We start from the raw sequence: 21,644 nt of genomic DNA, 5'->3' as shown, positions 1-21,644 counted from the left end.
CAAATCATGACAAAGGAGTTTAAAATACTAGCCAGCAAACCAAAGGCTGATTTTGCAAACCGTGTTTTAGAATCTTATTAACAGCCTACTTACGTCACAGTCCTTCTTTCCATCACGTTTGATTGGTTCATTCAGATCCTCTTGACTACGAAAACTAAACTTTTCAATTGCCTCTGTGACTCCACGAAGAGAGCTGTAGATTTCATCGGAATTTAGGTTCTCCGTGTCATAATCCAGCATGCTAAAGGTCAAAGGCATATTGTAAGATGTCACATACCAAAGTAAGAATCAACTTTTCACCTTGAATAACATTATTGCCAGCTCGAAACGGGATGAGTTGGAGTTCCCTTTCTAACAGTGGCTTGTAACAAAATGTGGACAGAACCTAGGCAGATTTTGGGCCTAATTCCCTTTTCACACAGATGTAATTAATGACGAGTTCCACTGAAGTCAATGGAGTTATAGTGGTGTAAATGAGAAGAGAATTAGGTGCACTGTTAAATTCCACAGCGAGTGCCCTAGTTTTCATAGTCAGAAACCTAGTCTCTCAAAATGGAATAATGGCATTAAGTTAAAAAAAAAAAAAAGCAATGAATATAAGAATTCAAAGAGTTGTGGCACTTGCTGATTTAATGCAGATATAAATGAAACTTTTATTTTTGCTTTTAAATTTCACGTTAAATATGTCAAATATCTTCTATATATGGATTCAAATGTGCAAGAGATGCTTAACTTGAGAGGAATGATTACATGGACTTGACTGACTTTATTTCATTTAAATTTCTACAATAATAAAAATGAAAACAATTGCACGATGGTCTGTTAGTGAAACTTATTACTGTTGAAGATGACGCTAGGAAAACTGACTCTTTATCTTAAACTAGACTTTTGATCCCACCACGAGACCACTAGGAAGCCTTCACTCATGATAAGGCATATATGAGTCTCTGGACTTCCCTTAAGAGCTATCTGAAATGGCATCCTCTGGAGTCTCACAAGAAAAATGACTATTACACAAGGGCAAAAGGTATGAAAGGTGTAGGAAGAAAACTGGAAAAAAGATAAGCCCCTGGCTGCTCCAAAATTAAAAAGAATAAGGAGTTATTGGCAGGACTCTGTTCTGCCCAGAGGAGAAGAAGCTAAGTTGTAGTAATGTCTAAATCAGCTCCTACAACAGTGTTTCATGGAGACCATCCATTTTTTTCTGGAGGAACCTAAGGGCTCAGAAACCAAGGAACAAATAGACCAAAGGATTTAGGGCCATGCATATCATCAACTCTCTGGACAATAAATGGCAGATGTGGACTCCCTGTCTCCACAGGTGGGTTTCAGTTTGTGGACTATTTGGAAGAAGACATGATGGCTTAGAGAAAGGTGCCCAGAATGAAATATCTGCATCATCCTATCACAAAACAAAGAAATTCCTTGCAGCGTGGAGGAATCAGGAAATGGGAAGCTTCTTTTGACTTGTGCACACATAGGCCATCTTTCTACAGAATAAGGTAGAACATTACCTAGAACCTCTCATTCCTTCTGGAAGAGATTCTAGAACTTCAGAAGAAGGAAAAGATTTAGGTCTCTTGATTCCTTTGGGAGTAAAGAATATTAGAAATAGATATAATCCCTGGCTCTCTGTCAATACACTCACTCAGAAACAACAGCACAGGCATGAGCACTAGTACGGAATGTACATCGTATGTTTTGGCAAAGAAACCAAAGGACAACTCCCGAACTCTAACCAAACAATGTCTCTGACGCAATGTCTGGCTGGAAGGAAAAATGAAACTCTTTAACAGGCTGGGAGCTGGGAACAAAAGCTGCTTATGAACCTTGAGGAATTATAAAATTGCAGATCTTTCAGGCTAGCAAAGGATGGATAATGTGTAAAATTGCTCTAAAATGCAAGGTATGGCTGCACCCTGTACAAATGGAAACTGGAAGCCTTTTGGGGTTCCTGATGGACATCAGACAGGAGTCAGACAAGTCTGAGTTATATCGACTTTAAAACGTTATGTTGAGCTCACTCAATCATCTTTCAACCAAGGATAGCAAGAGTTTTGCAAACAGTTAAATGAGTAGCAAATCACTCCATGAGGTAAGTGCATGTCAGAGTTGTTACACCTATTTTACAAACAGCAAACAGACATGGAGTGGTTAAGTGATTTGCCCAAGGCCACACAATAAAAAACAAGCAGAATCAAGAACAGAACTCCAGGAATCCTGACTCCCCAGGCTTCAGCTATAACTATTACTCCTTCACTTAAAGGACAATACTCATCTGACAAATACTAAAGGCCATATTTTGCCCTTACATATGCATACACACAACACGTACATGAAGATAGAATTTGTACCTAAAACAATAAAAATTGATACTGCAGCGAACCAACTCCCAAAGAATTGATCAAAGTAAAGAATTTGTGATGCCAAAGTAAAAAGCAAGATCTGAACAAAGAGGAACATTTCTGTGTGAGGGACAGTGGTTGGGAGTGTTCCTTATGGCACAAATAATTTTATGAAATTTAAAGACTTCAGTGGCTTCTAAATTCACATGCATTCTGCCTATTTTCATATCTCAACAGTGAATCTGTGAAAGAGATCCCATAATGGGAGTGCACAGTTTTGCATTTTAAATGAAAGAATACTCTATATGTGAACAAACACATCTATCCATTTGCCAGTACGTGTTTGTTTACTATATAGGTAATATGAAGGAATACACAAATAAATGTCAGATGGATCTACACCTACCTTCCAAAAAACAGACTGTCAACCACAACAGAAAAAATAATGACCCATGCAGAAAACTGGAAGAGTCACAGGATGAACAAGAAGAGATGAGTGGAGATAAGTAGCTTTTAGGGGTGTCACAACATTATTTTCCGTCAGCCACGGTATCAAACACAATATGGCAATTTACCAATCTTGTCTGGTGTTTGAAGAGTATTTTATTTTCTTAAAACAGTGTTTTTTAATTGGCGACACAATTAGCTAGGTAATCGACAGTTTAGCATCCTTAAGCAGCACCCCGTAATTCCACTTGCTTGCAAGTCCTCCTTTCGCTTTCAAGCTTATGGCTGGTGTATACCTCAATGTTATCAGCTTGTTGTCACAACAGGCATATCTTAGTGCTTGGTAATCAGAGGTGGACTAGAGGCTAGACAAGAAGCGCCAGATCCAAATCCCACTCACACCAATGGGTTGATTTCTATGTTACTGGATCAGACCCTAAATCAGAATCATATTGATCTTACTGATCCTGATCTCTATATATTTAAGTAGATTCTAAAGAAAAAACAATTCTATTTTGCTCATTAACTTCAAATACCTGTCTCTGAGAATGTCCAGATTCACAGATTTTAAGTCTGGTAGGGACCATTATTACCATCTAGTCTGATTTTCTGCACAACACAGGCCCTGTAAAAGCAGCAAAGAATCCTGTGGCACCTTATAGACTAACAGACGTTTTGGAGCATGAGCTTTCGTGGGTGAATACCCACTTCATCAGATGCATGTAGTGGAAATTTCCAGGGGCAGGTATATATATGCAAGCAAGCTAGAGATAACGAGGTTAGTTCAATCAGGGAGGATGAGGCCCTGTTCTAGCAGTTGAGTTGTGAAAACCAAGGGAGGAGAAACTGGTTTTGTAGTTGGCAAGCCATTCACAGTCTTAGTTTAATCCTTATCTGATCATCTGCAAATTTGACACCATCAGCTCAGGATTAAACAAAGACTGTGAATGGCTTGCCAACTACAAAACCAGTTTCTCCTCCCTTGGTTTTCACAACTCAACTGCTAGAACAGGGCCTCATCCTCCCTGATTGAACTAATCTCGTTATCTCTAGCTTGCTTGTATATATATATACCTGCCCCTGGAAATTTCCACTACATGCATCTGACGAAGTGGGTATTCACCCACGAAAGCTCATGCTCCAAAACGTCTGTTAGTTTATAAGGTGCCACAGGATTCTTTGCTGCTTTTACAGATCCAGACTAACATGGCTACCCCTCTGATACTTAACACAGGCCCTGGAATTCCACCTGCAAGCTCAATAGCTTGTCTCGCAACTTTTGAAAATGTTTAGTTTTTTGACTATCTTTAGCTTAGCCAACACTGCATAAAATGTGCACTGAATGAAAGCCTCCTAATACAGCTCTGACACCATTGTTTAATATTTTCCAGTTTGGCACGTCTTGCTTATGGGAAAAAATACAGTCCTCTCTAATGCAATATCTCCATTAAAATCAGGAGTAAGCACAGTCAATGGGAGTTTTGCCTGGAGAAAGACTTCAGGATTTGAACCTATCTTCCTAAATAAACCCAGCAATCTAAATTAGAGATGTGACTGAAGAGCAACATCTGGATTCAAATTTCCCTGAAGTTTGGATCAGTAATTCTGGTTCATCCCACTCTACAGGTAGAGGCCAGAAAGGGTCAAAACAGGGGCAAACGCTGATCCTAAGCAGTGGTAAACAGTTGCTGAAAAGCTCTGGTGACAATGACATTCAATAATCAATTTTTTTTTGTGATGTTAGACAGCCACATGGGAAACTCTATGATTCTAGTGAGCAGACAAGTACTGCAATATTGTATGTGCATGCTTCATCTTCACAGTGCTTTACAGGATATCTCCATTATCTAAAAAAAAAAACCCTATCTCCTAGAGCTGGAAGGGACCTTGAAAGGTCATTGAGCCCAGCTCCCTGCCTTCACTAGCAGGACCAAGTACTAATTGTGCCCCAGATCCCTAAGTGGCTCCCTCAAGGACTGAACTCACAACCCTGGGTTTAGCAGGCCAGCGCTCAAACTACTGAGCTATCCCTCCCCCCATCCTCACAACAGCCCTGTGAGATCCCAGCTTGTATTTGCAAGTGCCTATTTGTGTGCATCCATGCATATTTCACATGGGTAATTTAGGTGTCTCCGTTTGAAGACCTAGCCCAGAATGTCACAGCGAGACTGCACATCATGTGGTATAATCAGAACAGCTGAAACTGCAGAATTACTGAGTTCTGCATTGGAATTCAAACTCTATGAAACACAACAGGCGAAAGACTTCCCAGAAGTCTTCAATCTCAGACTTTTTTCAATGCTGCACTTTCCCGTGTAAGGAATCAATGACAGAAATGCCACCTGCAGTCTCTGTAAGTTAATACTCTCTGATTTCCAGCAGACGAGAAAGCAGCTAGTTCCATTCTCACAGAGCTTCACAGACCACCAAGAACCTGGGGTTTATTCTCCTTTGGATGAAAATCCAGAAACATCCTGTCCCATTTTGAGAAAATTCCATCATATGAAAGGTAAATAATATTGTGACACCTCAGACAAGTTGATTTAACAGGTAGCTTGTTACCTGGGCGAGTAAGAGCGTCTGAAAGTCTTGTGGGAAGGAGCAGTGGGGATGGAGTTAGGCTGAGAAAGGGGAGGGGGGTGCTTCGACAGCCCATCTGCACTCCAACCCCAGAAACGACTGCAGTGATCAGACAAGAGGGTGGGGGGAAGAGAGAAAACAGAGGAAAAAAGGGAGAAAAAAAGAAACTATAATCTGAGTGGCTTAGTGTTCTCATGCTTCCTGAGAAAGAAAGAAAGAAAGAAAGAAAGAAAGAAAGAAAGATTTAACAGAAACAAAATGAGACAAGAATACTCCATCGGTCCCCTTCAGGTCATTGCTTTGGCATTTAGTGTTCGTTTGGATGTTTACTGTTATTAATATAATTTACACAGGCTGGTCCCTGCCTCTTTTATTCAATATATTTCAGATAATGGATGTAGCTTTTAAACACAATTCCTAAAATACTGTAAGTGAACTATGCTCTGTACATGTATCTGGATTCAACCTTTGAGCAGATGTTTTTAGGCAATGGAATTTCCTTGGAGAAGAGCAAGGGGAAGAAAGCCTGGTAAAGGGGATTGATTCTAATCACAAACCCACAGGGGTACTGTGTGGCTTGTAATATCTCGTTCTGAGTGCATGCACACAGCTACATATAGTGAAATCCTACAGTATATACAGGCAAAATTCCCACTGACATCAGTGGGTGTTTAGTTTAAGAACGTCAGGATTTAGTCCTATGACCGTTCTTGAGCTACCCCACTCGTTTTATAATCAAGCAAAAGTGAACACAACTTCTGGGTCATAGGTTCAAACTGAACCCAGTTCGGCAATAAATGAAAAGCATTTCTTGATGGTTCTTGGCGTGGCATATACCACAAGTCTGTGGTCACAATCCAGATACCAGAGGAAAATACTAAAAAGAATAATCACAACAGTCATCATTCTTGGCAACCTCAGCAGAGATATATAGGACTGAATCAGCCATGGAGACTCAATTGTCTTCTCACCCATACAGGGATCCCTCCAGGTCACAGTTGAGGTGAAACTGAAAAATTGCATAGGGGAAGCTCCTGATAAATCAGAGAGCTTTCTAGTGTGAAGGGTCAATCCAGCAGTAATTATGATGGTACCCTTCAAGTAGCCTATTGAAGGAAGGGTAACTTTCTGGTTAGAATCTACTATTCTCTTTTCTCGGCAGTAAACCAGCTCCAGGGTGACTGTGGTCCCCAAAATAGGAAGACCAGAACAGTGAGCTGCTAGGCATGTGAGAAACAGAAGCTCATTTCATGAGTATCTGTGACACTCCCTTTATACAGAGATTATTTTTGACATTTTGAGTCATCACAGCAGGTTTGAATTTCCTCCTGGGTAGGCAAGCCTGCCCTGTAGCCAGTGTTCTAGAACCTGTGCAGGTCAGACAGGGTATGTCTACACAACAAAGAAAAACCTGCAGCTGGCCTGTGCCGGCCAACGCAGGCTCATGGGCTTGGGCTATGGGGCTGTTCATGCTGTGTAAACTTACGGGCTCAGGCTGGAGCCTGGGCTCTAGGACACTGTGGGGTGGGAGGGTCCCAGAGCTCCAGCTCCATCCCAAGCCTGGGGTCCACGAGACCGAGCAGACTGGCACAGGCCAGCCATGGATTTTAATTTGTTGCGTAGACATATCCTCTGTCACTCTCCTTTCTACTGGGCCAAACCCTGGCTTAGACACTGGGTTTTAATTCAAATAATTCTGCATGTTTCTTTTGTGATATGTCTGCATAACTGCCGTACAATTATAAGATAAAAATAATAGATTTATTTAAAAAACAACAATCCACTTTCAACTGGACACTGATTAAACTAGAGCCAACATTCAATGAGCATGTCAAATGCCTGAGAGTAGGAACAAACTGCTTGTGTCAAGGCAGAATGAGTTATTAGAAGCACTAACTTGTATCTCTGACATACAGGTCTCTGATTTTGTAGTATCCCCTTTAAACCACCCCTTCTCTAAACTGTTAAATACCTATTCCTGGTGAGGTTGGATTGTCCACCTCTCTGTCTATTAATTAATTCTCACTTTACATGTTTCCAGATTTCTGTTCTTGAGCTGTTGGGAGTATTCAGTATGCCACTTTGTTTCTATTAAGTTTGAGTTCATTGTATCTAAAAAGGTCACATTCATGTATAAATAAGCGAAAGATGCTGTAAGACTGGAAACAGATAAAAGTCAGAAATCATTCTAGTGCACAAAATAGCAGTGCCATTCGAAAACCCATTTGAAGAGCAGTGTCAGAAAATTCACTCATTTGCCAAGAATCAAGCAACAGGTGTTACAGAAATGCAGTAGTTTGCAAGAATGTTGCTTTACAGAAAAAAAATTACGACCATAAAATTCCGTATCTCGAATCTCACCTACCTGTAAGACGCATTGCTGGATAATACAAGCTCACTCTTACTGCATAACCTCAGTTACTCTGTTAAGATCATTTCAAATCTTCCCCTCACCTAACACTGAAGTTGTGAAAACTTCTTTTTGCAAAGGAAACACACTGAGGGTTGGTCTATATTACAGACTTATGACAATATAACTAAGTCGCTCGGGGTGTAGAAAATCCACACGCCTGAGCGATGCAGTTATACTGACCAAACTCCTGGAGTAGATAACACTAGTCAATGGTAGGGCTTCTCTCTTTGACATAGCTAGTGCCTCTTGGGGAGATGGATTCCCACGCTGACGGGAGAAGTTCTCCCATTGGCGCAGGTAGCATCTTCACTAAGCACTACTGGGGCGCAAGCTGCAGCGCTGTATAAGTAGACAAGCCCTACATTTCTTGTATTTCCCAATTCTCACAATTTTACAGAACTTTAAATCCACTGTAACTAAATACAATTCACTTTTATTTTGATTTTTTTTTTTTGGTTGCATTATTTCCTGTGCAGATTATTTTTCCAGGGTGGAATTTGATATTTTAATACTGAAAGTAACCTAAATATGATAATGCATTTAATCAACACTTAACACTGCAAATAAATCAACATGAGCACATGCTATACAAATGGTGGGCTAAATTCTCCCACCATTTATACTCATGCACCTCTGCTTAACTTTATGGCCTTTCGGGTTGCAAGCCGGGACAGAATTTGACCCATTCATTTAATCTTATTCCCTCAACATAATCAAGGAACTCCACAGGCAAATTCAAAATCTGCATGCAACATCTTGGCTGATAAAAGATCATTTCCAAATTGGAGTGGTACTCTTTATACTAGGTAATTAGAGCCCAATACTCCTTTTTATTACAGTGCATTATTTATTAAATCTCAAAAGCCATCCCTCATTCAACACAATGGCAAACCATTCATTCCAGGGTCACATTTGATTGGCTCAGGAGTTGTTCTTTCTTCATTTTCACACACGTGCTTTCTCTCTAGTTTCCACATTTTGATTGTTTCTTAAATTACTCAAAAATATTTTAAAATTAAAAACCATAGAAAGCAAGAAAAAAAAATCCCCCAAAATACAAGTACGTGAAAGCAGCTCACTAATGCAGTAGATATTCCCTAATGAATCTGAAGCAAAACTGGCTGGATTTAATGAAAGCAAGAACAGAAGCCAGAAGCATTTTGTTCAAGGCACTGCAAGCAAAGTGTCTTCCAAACAGAAGGGCGTATTTGCGCACACAGTTTCGCCTGGTTCAAAACATTAGCTGTTGGTATCAGGAAAATTTAGTTCACTCATAATTTTACAGTTCAAGCCAAATGGCCTGAACATGAAGAGAATCACGGAATTTAACTGTGAAGGCAACAATATGGGAGACGGCAAAAGCCAGTAATTTCATGCAAGAACAAGAGCTTGCACACCATTTAAAGATATGGGGCCACTAATGTCAGTGGAGCCAAGCAGAGTCAGCTGAGGACCTGGACCACAGAACATAAACATTAGGGGCAAGATCTCCAGATCTGGGCATAGCAGTTGTGCTCACTAAAACCCAAGTGCCTCCATAGGAACCACAGTTATCCAGTCGGCATGTGCAAATGGGATTGCCAGGGCCTTGGATGTACATATGACTATATATGCCTTGGATGTACATATGTCTAGAAATCTATATTTTCAAGTCAAATCCAAATGTAATTTTCAAAATCAAAGCTGCTGGTAGGAATTGAGGCTAATATTTCAAGTAGTTGCACTTAAGCTGCTAATGCAAAATATGCAGTTATGCACACACAAGCAGGTGAATAGAACAGAAGGTGAAGCAATGGCAAACTGCATGTGTAACTGAGGTGCAATCCTTTGAAAATATAAAAATCTTACCCTTTAGAGACAAACATATTTTTAAACCACAGGGATGTGTGGGAATAGTAGAAATCCTTTTCTTTGGATATTTCTACCCAAATGGCTCAACCTTTTTTATTGAAAAAATTTGCTGAATTTCAAATCAAAGGACAGTTTTAATCTTCTAAAATTTAGAGGGTGTATCAGAGACATTGACACAATGGAAAAACGAGGAGTTCTCACTGTTTTTGCTGATATAGTCTAACACAGCTATCACTCTGAAAATTGACACAATGGTAACTATACCAGTGCCATCCATGCTGGTATAATGAGTTGTAATCACTTTCCATAATCTGTTAGCACTTTTTCCAAAACTTAAATCACTCTTGTTCTACAGATTTTAAAATGGCTTCTAAGGCAGTTTCTTCTTCCACTTCTCATTCAAATGTTGCTCTTGGATAGCTAAACAAAATGAGGAAATTAAGCATGGTATTTTTAAATGAATCAAAGTTCTTACTCTCCATGTTTCCAAGATCTATATGAAAATTTGAAGGAATTACTGTTCCAAAGGAAAAAGCCTCCAGAATTCTACACAGTGACAGGGAATGCTTCCTGATACAGAAGTGTGTCTTCCAAGATCATATGCCCTCTCTAGCTGTACCTAGAGAACATGGTAGATGAAAAAAAAAGTCTACAGACACTGAACTTGAAACCCAAGGAAACGGACATTTTGAGGCACTGGAAATAGTTAAGCACCATTTCTATAAAATCATATAAGAGGATCTGAAATTAGAAGAGGTAACAAGGCAAGTACCAATGGATGCAAACAAAAAGAGAAACGAAATGGCATAAATGAAGTGGCAAAAATCGGCTGTTTTATAAAGGCCAAAAACAAAACAGACATAGTAAAATGTCACGGATTTAAAACTAGCTGCTGCATGCAAGTATTACCAATGACTTTGCATTTTGAATCACATAGACAGAGATCTTTGACTATCATTTCCTGTGCCAGCGATTAAAAATCTTAACATCCTAGCAAGGAGAAGAGGAAGCACTGCAACTGGGATCGTGTATCTGAAGTGAAATCCTAGTACTTTTATTAGTGAAAATTCCCTGTTGAAAAAACATTTCACTTAACCCCATATTTGATGACTCAATCTAGTCTTGCAAGCTCTAAGGCTGGTTCTGTAGTGAAGCAGATTTAAGGATGTGAAAATATGTTTAGACACCCTGAAACTTTTGGCCTTCAGAATACACATTTTCTCGAGATGTTGCTTGGGGATCTGGATGGCAAAACTAACCCGGTACCTGTAAGATTAACTAGTCATATGACTCCTGTCATAAGGGGACTGAGCAACAGAAGGACATCTTGTGTCAACACTTATGGGAACCAAATATGTGCCCAGTGTAGTGGGGCAACTGCCCCACTCTGATAATCAGGGGTTAAAAGCAGCCAAGCTAGGCTGATTGGTGAAGCAGCCACAGCTACGGCTAGCTCAGCTAGAGCCCAGCTAGCCCTGGTAACAAGGCTGTGGGCCAGAACCTGAAGGAGTCTCTCTCTAGTGGTGGAGAGAGAAGGACCTGGCTGCCTGGAAGTAGGATACTAGAGGTACAGAAATGCTGGGAAAAGGCAAGAGGAGCTGGGAAGCTCCAGTTTGTCAATTCCCCAGGCTGCAGGCCCTATGCAAGGCCTACAAAGGTACTGGGGCTGCAGAGGTGCAGCCCGGGGATAGGCAAAGGCAGCAGGTCCAACCCCCTCCTTGCCATTGATGAGTGATTTACAGACTGCGGTCTGTCCCAGTGAGCGGGGGGATAGATGATGACTGGCAGTAGCCACTGAGGCAAGGTGGGGATAGAGGGTTGGGGGATTTCCCTGAGAGGGGAGACCCAGATGATGGGTTACTGCCGGGCAGAACCCTGAGGAAAGAGGGGCACTGGGGTCCGGGAGGGACATGGGGCCAGTAGCAGGCGGGACACTGGCCAGGAGGAGGCGCTCCATATGCTGGAGAGCTAATTCCCAAGACGACCAGCAAGAGGTGCCACACTGCTGAGTCGTCGCTTCGCTACACCAGCCTAGCATCAAGATGTGTAAAGCAAAAAAAAAAATGGAGAATTACAACACACCATTCGGTCTGACTCTATCTCTCCTCTGCTCCAGGGTGTTTGGTACCAGATCCCAGAAGGAACTAATATCCTTCTGGAATCTGGTAGCAAACACCCTGGAGCATGCTGTAGCATCAGGCCAGATGTGGTTATATCTCCATGGAAACACTTAATAGCACAGCAGTAGGTTACAATGGGCTTGACTTCAGTACATTACGAATTAACACTGTTCCCCTCTTGCACATTTAAAGTTTCTATACACAGAGCCTAGCAGCAACATTCATGCTCTTCCATGGCTGAGCACGCTCCTTCAAACCCCTGCCCCATCCTGCCTCCTTCCCAACTGCCTGATCCCATCAGTACAATACTGGACTTCCAGAATTCAGTCTTTCTTAATGGAATCACATCCTTCTAGGCAACATGCCATATAGCCAGGCATACTGTTCAAGCAGCCATTGCTGTCCTAGTAGAGATTGGCGCAAACCAAAATCCTGAACCTAAGCACATCAACTCTTTGAGGGTGTTTGAAAACCAAACCAGGACCCAGATTCAGATAGTGTGGTTTGAATTGATCTCTAGCTATTAGGCTTGAACTTCGAACACAGATGTGTGATTCTGTGGAGGGGCTGGTTACAGGGGCGACTCTATGTATTTTGCCGCCCCAAGCATGGCAGTCAGGCGGCTTTCGGCAGCATGCCTGCGGGAGGTCCGCCGGTCCCACACCTTCGGCGTACCCAGCACTGAATTGCTGCCAAAACCGTGGGACTGGTGGACCTCCCACAGGCATGTTGCCGAAGGCAGCCTGACTGCCACCCTCACGGCAACTGGCAGGCCACCCCCTGTGGCTTGCCGCTGCAGGCATGTGCTTGGTGTGCTGGTGCCTGGTGCCACGCCTGGTTGGTTGTGAAGGAAAATGCAACATTTTAAATACATATAAGACTTATGTTCCAGTTCCACTATCACATATATAAAAGTCAAACACTCATCATGCATTATGATGCTTTGTGTATGCATTTGTCAAACACTACTGAATTGAACAAATCTACCATATAATACTCTTGGTTTTAATTATCTTATTTGAAGAGTCACATTTTAGAGATGCACATTTAATATTGAAACACTTGAAGATGCTGTAAGTACTTTAATTAAACGTCTGCATTACCTTGGTGACAGTCCACCATGGGAACAGTTGGTAGGGGAAGTTAAGGGGCTGGTCCTGCTGCTAGAGTGCCGTGAAGGAGTCCGACCAATAGTATTGCTAGGAGAACCCTAATACAGAAGCAGGAAGAAGAGGATTAGGAAAATGTTAGTATACACAACAGATGGAGACAAAAATAAAATGGGCCCAAATTATGCTTTCATTTACACTGGGCAAGCTTGATGGATGAAAATAAGGACAGGATTAGTCCCATTCTGATTTTAGTCTGTGCTATCACTCTCTGTGTTATCGACAGTAATTGACTGCAATAAGATTAAGTGAAGGTCTAAACAAAAGCAGGGTTTGGCCCAATCTCACTAGCAAGTTCCAATACTTTCTAGCCTAGGAAGGCCACCCTTTCATAGCTCTGTTCAATGTGGGTTCCAGCCAAGACACACATGTTCCTGTTGGACCTACGTTTCAGAATCCACACATGCAAGAGGTGTAAACATATTTTGGGCAAGTTTTGAAAAATTTGGCCCATGCAAAGAGAACGAACTGCACATTCAGCCAAGTTAGCATGGAACTCACATTTAAAAACATATTTGATTCTCTGTCCTGCTGTTCCTAAAGCTGTCTTGCCAGAGAAGTAGTTTATCAAGTTATTCAACTTTTGAAACACAATTCTTTGTATTACAGGGTATGGAGATCATTATTCTGATCATTTAAAAATTATGTTAATACATTTATTATTTTTATAGTCTGGAAAGTTTTTGGATTTTGTTTGGTAACAAGAGAAACAAGTGTAAGATAATAATTTAGAGCCTCATTTTCTACTGCTTTGCAGAGTCATTTATACCATTGCAACATGGGTAAAAATGTTTCCATTCTGATTGTGTAGCATTATACGCACAAGGTGCAAGATACTAGAGAATGCCACCAAGAACACAGGTGTGTTCAGCACTTCTTCCTGTAGGTCTGATCCTGCAGCTCTTGCTCAGGCAAGACTCTCACTGAATGCAAGGGGTGTGCAAAGACTGCAGGACTTGATGCTATCTGAATTACACAGGATTTCTGTACAAATACGTTGTTACAATCAAGAGCAATTGCAGCAAAAACTATTCTGGTAAATGCTGAATTGAGAAAAAAAGAATGTAGAGATTTACCAAAAAATTCCCTACTTTTTCCTTCAATAGAATAAAAATATTTAAAGGCTTCATGTAGAATCAAAGTAGAGGCGCACTGGTTAGAGATGGAAAAAACCTACTGGATCAAAGTTCAAGTTCCCTGATGGAGAACATAAGATATTTAACGGATTTCAATGGCAGTGCTGAGCACAGAGCGTTTGAAGAATCAGGCCCTTGATCCTAGCTAAAAGCTCAAGATAAACACTTCCAGTGGGATTTTCAAAAGCAACTTAGTAACTTAGGAGCACAAGTCCCGTTGACTTTCATATGCTCCTAAGTCACTTAGTCTCTGTGTTGGCAGCACACAGATCAAACCTAAACAGAGCTGGCAGGGTTGTTTTAATGGTCACTTCAACAAAATGTCAAACAGACATTTCATTTCCAAGAGAAAGTGAACTTCATTAAATCTACTGTGGCACAACGCTGCTAGCAGGACTACAGGCATGCTACTGAACATCTGAAACAGTTGTTCAACAGTGAAGTGTTGTCTTCTGCAACTCTCCTCTTTTCTATGGACATTAGCTGCATAAGCATCTCACCACGTTAGTGTTACTGGAGTTCTTGAGGTGGTTGTGGAGGAGCTTGGTAGCACCGTCTTGGAATGTTTTTGGCAAGGCACCAAGTAACATGGTAAATTCGGGAGTGTTCAGTTCAAACAGTGAAATCAGGACTATTTGTGCTGCCTAGAAAGAAGACAAAAAGGTAAAAGCATCCATCAGTTTATCTGTTCAGAGAGTTAGAACAGTCTGCATTCTAGAAATGATCCTTGCAGTAAATGTTACAGATTTTTCATTTAAACAGAAAATTACCATGAGAGACAGACACATTTCTAACGCACAGCAAGGAAGCACTGTTGAAACGAACCCTTCAGCAGTTATGCTTATAATGTATTTTTAGATGGACATTTTTTATTTTCAGGCTTAAAAAGCTGCTCGTAGTTCCAGTAATAAAGCCTTACAGTTCCTTCCTGCCCTGCAGGGTGTTTCCATTGACCACCACCAAGTTGCTGCTAGAAACAAAAGAAACCAAAACAAAACAGAGACTTCTTGAGCTTCTTATACTAGTCCGAAAGGGACTAATGCTCTCTCCACCCAAGGGCTCCACAAATCTGATACATCACATAGAGAACCCCTGCTTTGTCCTTCACATATTAACCCTTAACTCCTGACGCCCTGTATTGCAGCTACCAGCCTGGGCTCCTTCAAAGCCTAACAATGACACAGAGAGAGAGGAATCCTCTTCCCCCTACTGGGTGTAGCATCTGCAGCCCCCTCACAGTCGATGGGTGAAATCCTGGCCCCATTGAAGCCAATGGAAATTTTATCATTGGCTTCAATGGGGCCAGGGGTTTCACCCCATGTGCCTAAGAAGTCTAGAAGAATCATTTCCAAGAAAAAGTGAACTTCATGAATTCCACGTGGAAATGGAGAATGCTGGGCAGAAATGGCTTTTAATGGGAATGTGTACAGTGTAAAATAATTGCTAACAATCAGCAGCAGAACTGCACAAAAAATACACAGTCACATGTCTCGCATTGATATGGCCCAGGACTACACAACCAGTACAAAATGCTCCAATTCATCTTTCTCTTCCCTTGTTCACTTTAGGGAAGCGTGAAGTAGTTTTATAATTACTGATTCAGCACCACAGAAGAAAATAACTACGAAGAAGCTGAAGCAATGAAGGACCTCTAAAAAATGCTTGGCAGCAGCATGTTCTCCAGCCTGTTGTTAGCTCTACACACGACTAATCTCCAAAGTATTTATCTGGATAAAGGGCAGTAGTTTAGGCTCACAAGCCAGATTACATGTGCTTTGATTGACAAAATTGTACACAGACTCAGCAATCGCAGACATTTGGTTTAGAAGCTTTCTGGAATCTCCTTAAACTTCCTAAAAATGAAGAACATTTTTAAAGAAGTTTAAAAAACAAACTCATGTATTCCATTACTTTGATGGTAACTACACTTTCCATTGCTTCAGCTGATTCAAAACAAAGGACATCAGTTTTAGGAAACTGAGTATTTTAAAAGTTGCAATAATTAAGTGTATTCAGTTTCTTATGAAGTGGAATCCATTGGTAGAGAAGGAAAATGGGTACACAGAAACCCTTCCATAGCTAAACAGAATGAAAATACTCCATTGTTTCAGTGTGAAAACTATAATTCTAGTTTTCTTACCTCTCCATTCATTAGTCTTAGAACTTAATAATAAGGCCCTGTATTAAAAAAAAGCACTTTTTATCTGTAGATCTCAAAGTGCTCTTTAAAGGTGGGGAAACAGCAGCATCTCCATTTGACAGATGCAGAAACTGTGGTCCAGAGAGTTGAAGGGGCTTTTCCAGGATTGCACAGCAAGTCTCTGGCAAAGCCAATGAACAAAGGTCTCCTGCTTTCAGTTCCATGTGCTAACCAAAGACAACGCTGTCTCCTGAAAAAATTCCCATTCACTTCAACACAAGCATGGCCTGCAGTTAATTACTTGAAACTAAGAGTCCCAGGGTACGGAAGGGGGTGGGGAGACGGTGGTGGAATTATTTTCCCTTGGTACTTTCCTCTCTGAAAATCCTAACTCCAGACTCATCCTCCTCTGACTTTCAATCAACTGTATCAGAGAGTCTCCTTATCCTGTATCCAATGTGGGACACATTTTGTTGTCTGTCCTGGTACCTTTAATTTTCATCAACATATTTTCTGAAATGAAAACATTACTGCAAACAAAAGATCCCAAAACAGAATAGTCACGATGTAGAATTGAATGAAATGATAATCATGACAAAATACACACCTCTTCATGAAATCATGCATACCCCCGGATTATTAATTTAGTGGTTAGGAAATCTACACGCAGTCACTAGCGCAACTTGACAAGCAAACCTCAACTTCAGTGAGACTTGAAAATGAGAGGACTTGAGCAACGTTCTCAGGATAAGAACCTTTTAAAAAATAATTTGAAGTGGATTTTCAATGCCTGATCCTGCAGTCCTAACTCAGACAAAGCACCAGCTGAAATTAATGGGTGTTTTGCCCAAGTTAGGACCACATGACCAAATCTATAAACACTGCCTCTCAATGTCTGCTAAGCTACACTTGGAACGTGCTGCTCTATGGACTTCTCTTACCACATACCTCTTTCCATGGTAGGCTTATTTCCTACATAAATTGGGCGTGCTCCTGCCATCATTCAGTGCCTGGAACATCCCCTGACGTCAATAGGAACTTCAAGAGGTAAACAGGAAGCTACTCAAAGACTAGGTCCAAATTTAGGGCCAGACTGTGCCTGGACCTTGGACACTGCGCAAGGCATGAGAAGGAGGGGAAGGATGCAAGAAGCCTTCCCATCCTTTCTACCCCTAGTGCATGGGCCAGGCACAACAGCAGTCCTTGATCTCTCCTGTGTACAGAGAATGCTCTCTCAGAACGCCTCTGGGGCAGAAAGGAGTTGAAACCATAGCAGAAGAGAATGCAAACTTCTGTGAGTGATGTGACAGGCACCTTCCCCTTGTGTTCTACAACGCTCCAAGATGCATCGTGCTTCTCTGAGGCACAATCCTTATTAGAGCTCCACTGGGGACAGTGTGGCTTTGCTTCATCCCAACATGTACCACTGTCTCATAGGCACAATTTGACTCTAATGCAGTAGTTCTGAGGACACAGATGTGCTGCAGACAAGTCCTGCTCCCAAGGTCATTGGAAATTTGCCATTGGCTCCTTCCCCTTTGCATTTACTATGACCTACGTCAGGGGTTGGCAAACTTCAGCATGTGGTCCATCAGGGTAATCCGCTGGCAGTCTGGGAGTCATTTTGTTTACATTGACAGTCCGGAGGCACGGTCCACCGCAACTCCCAATGGCCGTGGTTCGTTGTTCCCGGCCAATGGGAACTGTGAGAAGCGGTGACCAGCACGCTCCTGCAGCTCCCATTGGCCAGGAACGGCAAACTGTGGCCTCTGGAAGCTGCGGGGGGCCGTGCTTGCAGACGGTCAATGTAAACAAAACATCTCGCAGTCTGCCAGCAGATTACCCTGATGGGCCGTGTGTCGAAAGTTGCTGACCCCTGGCATAAGTGTTCAGAAAAGACTACCAGTATTAGGTATGCAAATGTCCATTTGGTGGCTTTATTGCTTTCTGCCAACTGGACATCTAACCAAGGGTAACATTTGGCCCAAGGGGGTTGTACTTATATGTGGCACAAAAAAATGCTTTAGAACGATACACCCTATTCCTGAGGTGTGACACAACTAACAAGTACTCCTTTCAAAATACAAACTACCACCAGTAAATGGTGGTTCAGTAAAGGCACTGAGACAGTACTACGGCTCTGTGGTTATTATTTCAACCTTGTTCTGGGAGAGACAGCTTTTTTTAAACGATACTCACCCACAACCAAGGTTCCCTCTAAGCTGCGCAGTTGCCTATTAAGCTCTGTGCAGGGGCTCAGGGCTGTGATGGGGAGAGATGCCTTTCCCTCAGCATGGACCTGCTGTGGCAGGGAGAGGCGCCCTCCCCCTCCTCTTCCCCCCCTCCTCGGCCAGCCCACTGCAGCCGGGGGAGAGGCGCTCCTTCCCAGCAGCCCCAGAGCAGACCTGGCCCGGGCTTGCTATGGCTGGGAGTGAGGAGCCACTCCCTCGACCTGGACCAGGCTCACTGGAGCTGCTGCAGCCAGGAGAGGCACCTCTCCCCTTGCCCCGAGCTGCTGTGGTGAGAGAGGGCTGGGGGGAGTCCTCTCTCCCTACCTCAGCCCTAGGGCAGCCTGCACTCCAAACCCCTCATCCCCAGCCCCACCCCAGGGCCCGCACCCCCAGCCAGAGCCCTCACCTCCTGCACCCAACCCTCTGCCCCAGGCCTGAGCCCCATCCGACACCACAAACCCCTCATCCCTGGCCCCACCCCAGATCCGGCACCCCACAGCCAGAGCCCTCACCCCGCCTCGCACCCCAACTCGCTGCCCCAGCCCTGAGTGCCCTCCCACACTCTGAACCCCTCAGCCACATCCCCATCACATGAATTTTGTTATGTGCACCCATATGAAGGTGATGTGTCATACATCACCTCCATATCGGTGTGCATAACAAAATTCATTCCACACACGGATGTAAAAAATTAGTGGGAACACCGCCCACAGCTATTTTTAAATGTACTTGTTGGTTTGTTTATTGCAGGAGTAAATTGCAATGCAAACCAGTTTTCTGTCTCTTTAGCTGGGATTTTCTGTCCAAGATTCAAAAGACAACGTTCTGCCCATGCTCCAGCCAAACCAGTGGCCCAGCTTGCATTGACTCCAACAGCAGCAGGGTCCAAGCAGGCCTAAAGTTCAGTACTAACTGTCACAGCACTTCCTGATTCAATCTAACAGAGCCTTCTAGCTGGGCTGCGGGTGCAATTTTCCTCTTAGATTTGAAGGGGGCAGAAGCAGCACTCCTAAATCTTTCTGGTAATCAGATATATACTAGCTTGAAAACACATATCAAAATGAGTGTGCTTTCATTGATCTTTAACTACTGTAATCTTAGAGGCCAGTTTTTCAAAAGTGACTAGTGATTTCGAGCATTTCAGTTTTTGGGTGCCCAACTTGATATGCCTTAAAGGGCTAGATTTTCAAAGGGGTGCCCTTATAGGGTGTCTCAAATTGAGCACCCAAATCATATTACTTTTGAAAATCTTGGCCCTAATCAGTAACCACTGGACAGTCATTAAATGGATAATAGTCAACAAACACATAGGCAGATTAATGCTGTGCTTGCTTCACAAGCATTGCCCATGCAATACTCATGCTGATAGAAAAGAGGGTATGTTATATGAATCTTCTCTCGCCCATGTGCCCCTGGCTTCTGACAATGCATCAGCATTGTTCAAACTCAGCACATCTCCTGTCAGGGCTAGATAATCTAGATATTAGGGGTCATCTCTTAATGGGCCAAATTCTCTGCTGCTTTAAACAGGAACAACAGCCATGAAGTCAGTGCCTGCTTATGTTAGTGGGGGGACTTGACTCTATGTCGGGATGTTGGATCACTCAATAGGGATGTGTTACTTCCTTCATTCCCTCCATAATTATACCCTTACATGTTCCACAAGCTTTTGGCTGCTCACAAAGCAGATTGACTCAAGCCACTGCTGAGCTGAGGATCATCTTCTGCAAAGACCTTGCTATCCAGCAGCATCATATGACATAACTATTAATACTCAAAGTCCCATTTTACACTAAAAGGAGTTGGTTGGTTGGCGAGCCAGATTCATTAAATTCCTATGCCCCTTACAATCTAGTTGAAATATACAAAGTCACTTTGAAACCAAGTTTGGCAACTTTCAAGTTACAGGAAATGTCATGATCACATGAGAGAATGAATTCATTTTAGGAAGGGGGTAGATTCAGTGTCCTGAGCTTAATATGAGTGACCTGAAAGTCTATCCAGACAGCTCATATAGAAAATTGCAGTTAGTCTGATCCCCAGTAACCATATCAGATCCTTAGAGCAGTCAGCAGCGGGGTTAGGTCGCTCTAACTTATGCTGGGGATTAGCCTGACCCACAGGCTGCCCAGAATAAGAGAAGTGAAAACAGCACCTTTGAGCCCACTCTCCCGAGCTGTGCACTTCTCAACCACAGTCAACAACCTGGGCCAGACTTATCCCAGCGACACCTTTTAGACAATAGGGTTAATAGAAAGACACACTAAAACCAAACTATTATTTCACATACACACACATATGAATGAGGCATCGCTTTTTCAGGCATCCAGTTAATGTCTCCTTACACAGTTAAACTGTATTAGAAATTTAATCTGCAAACAGCAAGTCTATTTTGTGATTAGTGTACATCTGTACAGTGTCGTCTACCTGTTTACATTTCTCTTCCAAGTTTCCTTCACCAGGCCCTGACGAGGCTGTAGTTGATCTAGCTGGCAAATCCTCACCTACCCAACTATGCATAGTCTGGATTCAACAAATAGGAAATGTGTTATTATTTAATAAGGAAGCACAAGATTTTTAAAAACGAGCATCTAAATGCATATTTCAGCATCTTGCATCAGATGCATCTTCAGTACAGGTTGCTTTCCTAATTTGGGATTAATAAGAAAACATATTAATATTTGAATCAACCAGCAGGAAGATCCTAGTCAATGAAATCACCAGGGTTAAATTTAACTTGCCCTAGATCTCTGGCTCTGAAGCACTAGTTAATTTTTTCCAAATCCTGTTATAACAACCCTTAGCGTTCACCTATGAAGATGTAAAGCACTGCGTATGTTCAGACGTTAACTGATTAAACCCTGCAGCCACCATTTGTTAAGTGTGACTATCACTCTTACAGACAGCAAAACCAATAGACAGAGATTTAGGTGATATGGTCAAGTTCAGCATCAGTTTAGAACTTGAGAATTCCTGACTCTCCGTCTTGCGATGAGTCTAGTAGCCCAGTGCTCTGTGCAAATGCATCATACAGTGTGCATCAGGCTGTGGGAATGGCTACCAGTTCTACACTCCCATTGCACATTCCTATTTTATTCTTAATTTTTCCTGAAATGATAAAATTGTGTGCATGTTTCTCTTTTCATCACCCAAGTATAAGGTAAGTGGGTAGATTTTCATTTTAAACAACCTAAGATAGATGGGTGCAGGAA

The 21,644-nt window shown here is 42.2% G+C and overlaps 1 protein-coding gene across 47 annotated transcripts in view; it reads right to left on the bottom strand.

The window, feature by feature from the left end:
* The window catches only part of CLASP1 (cytoplasmic linker associated protein 1), a 278,689-nt gene that overhangs the window by 28,122 nt on the left and 228,923 nt on the right, over positions 1 to 21,644 (bottom strand). For 22 of the 47 annotated variants that reach the window (XM_050916932.1, XM_050916931.1, XM_050916934.1 and 19 more), the window contains 5 exons: positions 20,860 to 20,955; positions 14,562 to 14,705; positions 12,860 to 12,966; positions 5,355 to 5,471; positions 94 to 241 (listed from right to left, as the gene is read on the bottom strand). In XM_050916932.1, the coding sequence (XP_050772889.1) occupies positions 94 to 241; positions 5,355 to 5,471; positions 12,860 to 12,966; positions 14,562 to 14,705; positions 20,860 to 20,955 (612 nt within the window). The remainder of the gene's footprint in view (positions 1 to 93; positions 242 to 5,354; positions 5,472 to 12,859; positions 12,967 to 14,561; positions 14,706 to 20,859; positions 20,956 to 21,644) is intronic. The other 25 variants (XM_050916953.1, XM_050916954.1, XM_050916959.1 and 22 more) reach the window with 3 other exon arrangements.

Source organism: Gopherus flavomarginatus, chromosome 10, assembly GCF_025201925.1.
Source record: "Gopherus flavomarginatus isolate rGopFla2 chromosome 10, rGopFla2.mat.asm, whole genome shotgun sequence".
NCBI lineage: Eukaryota > Metazoa > Chordata > Testudines > Testudinidae > Gopherus > Gopherus flavomarginatus.
This window is presented reverse-complemented; position numbering and strand designations above follow the sequence as displayed.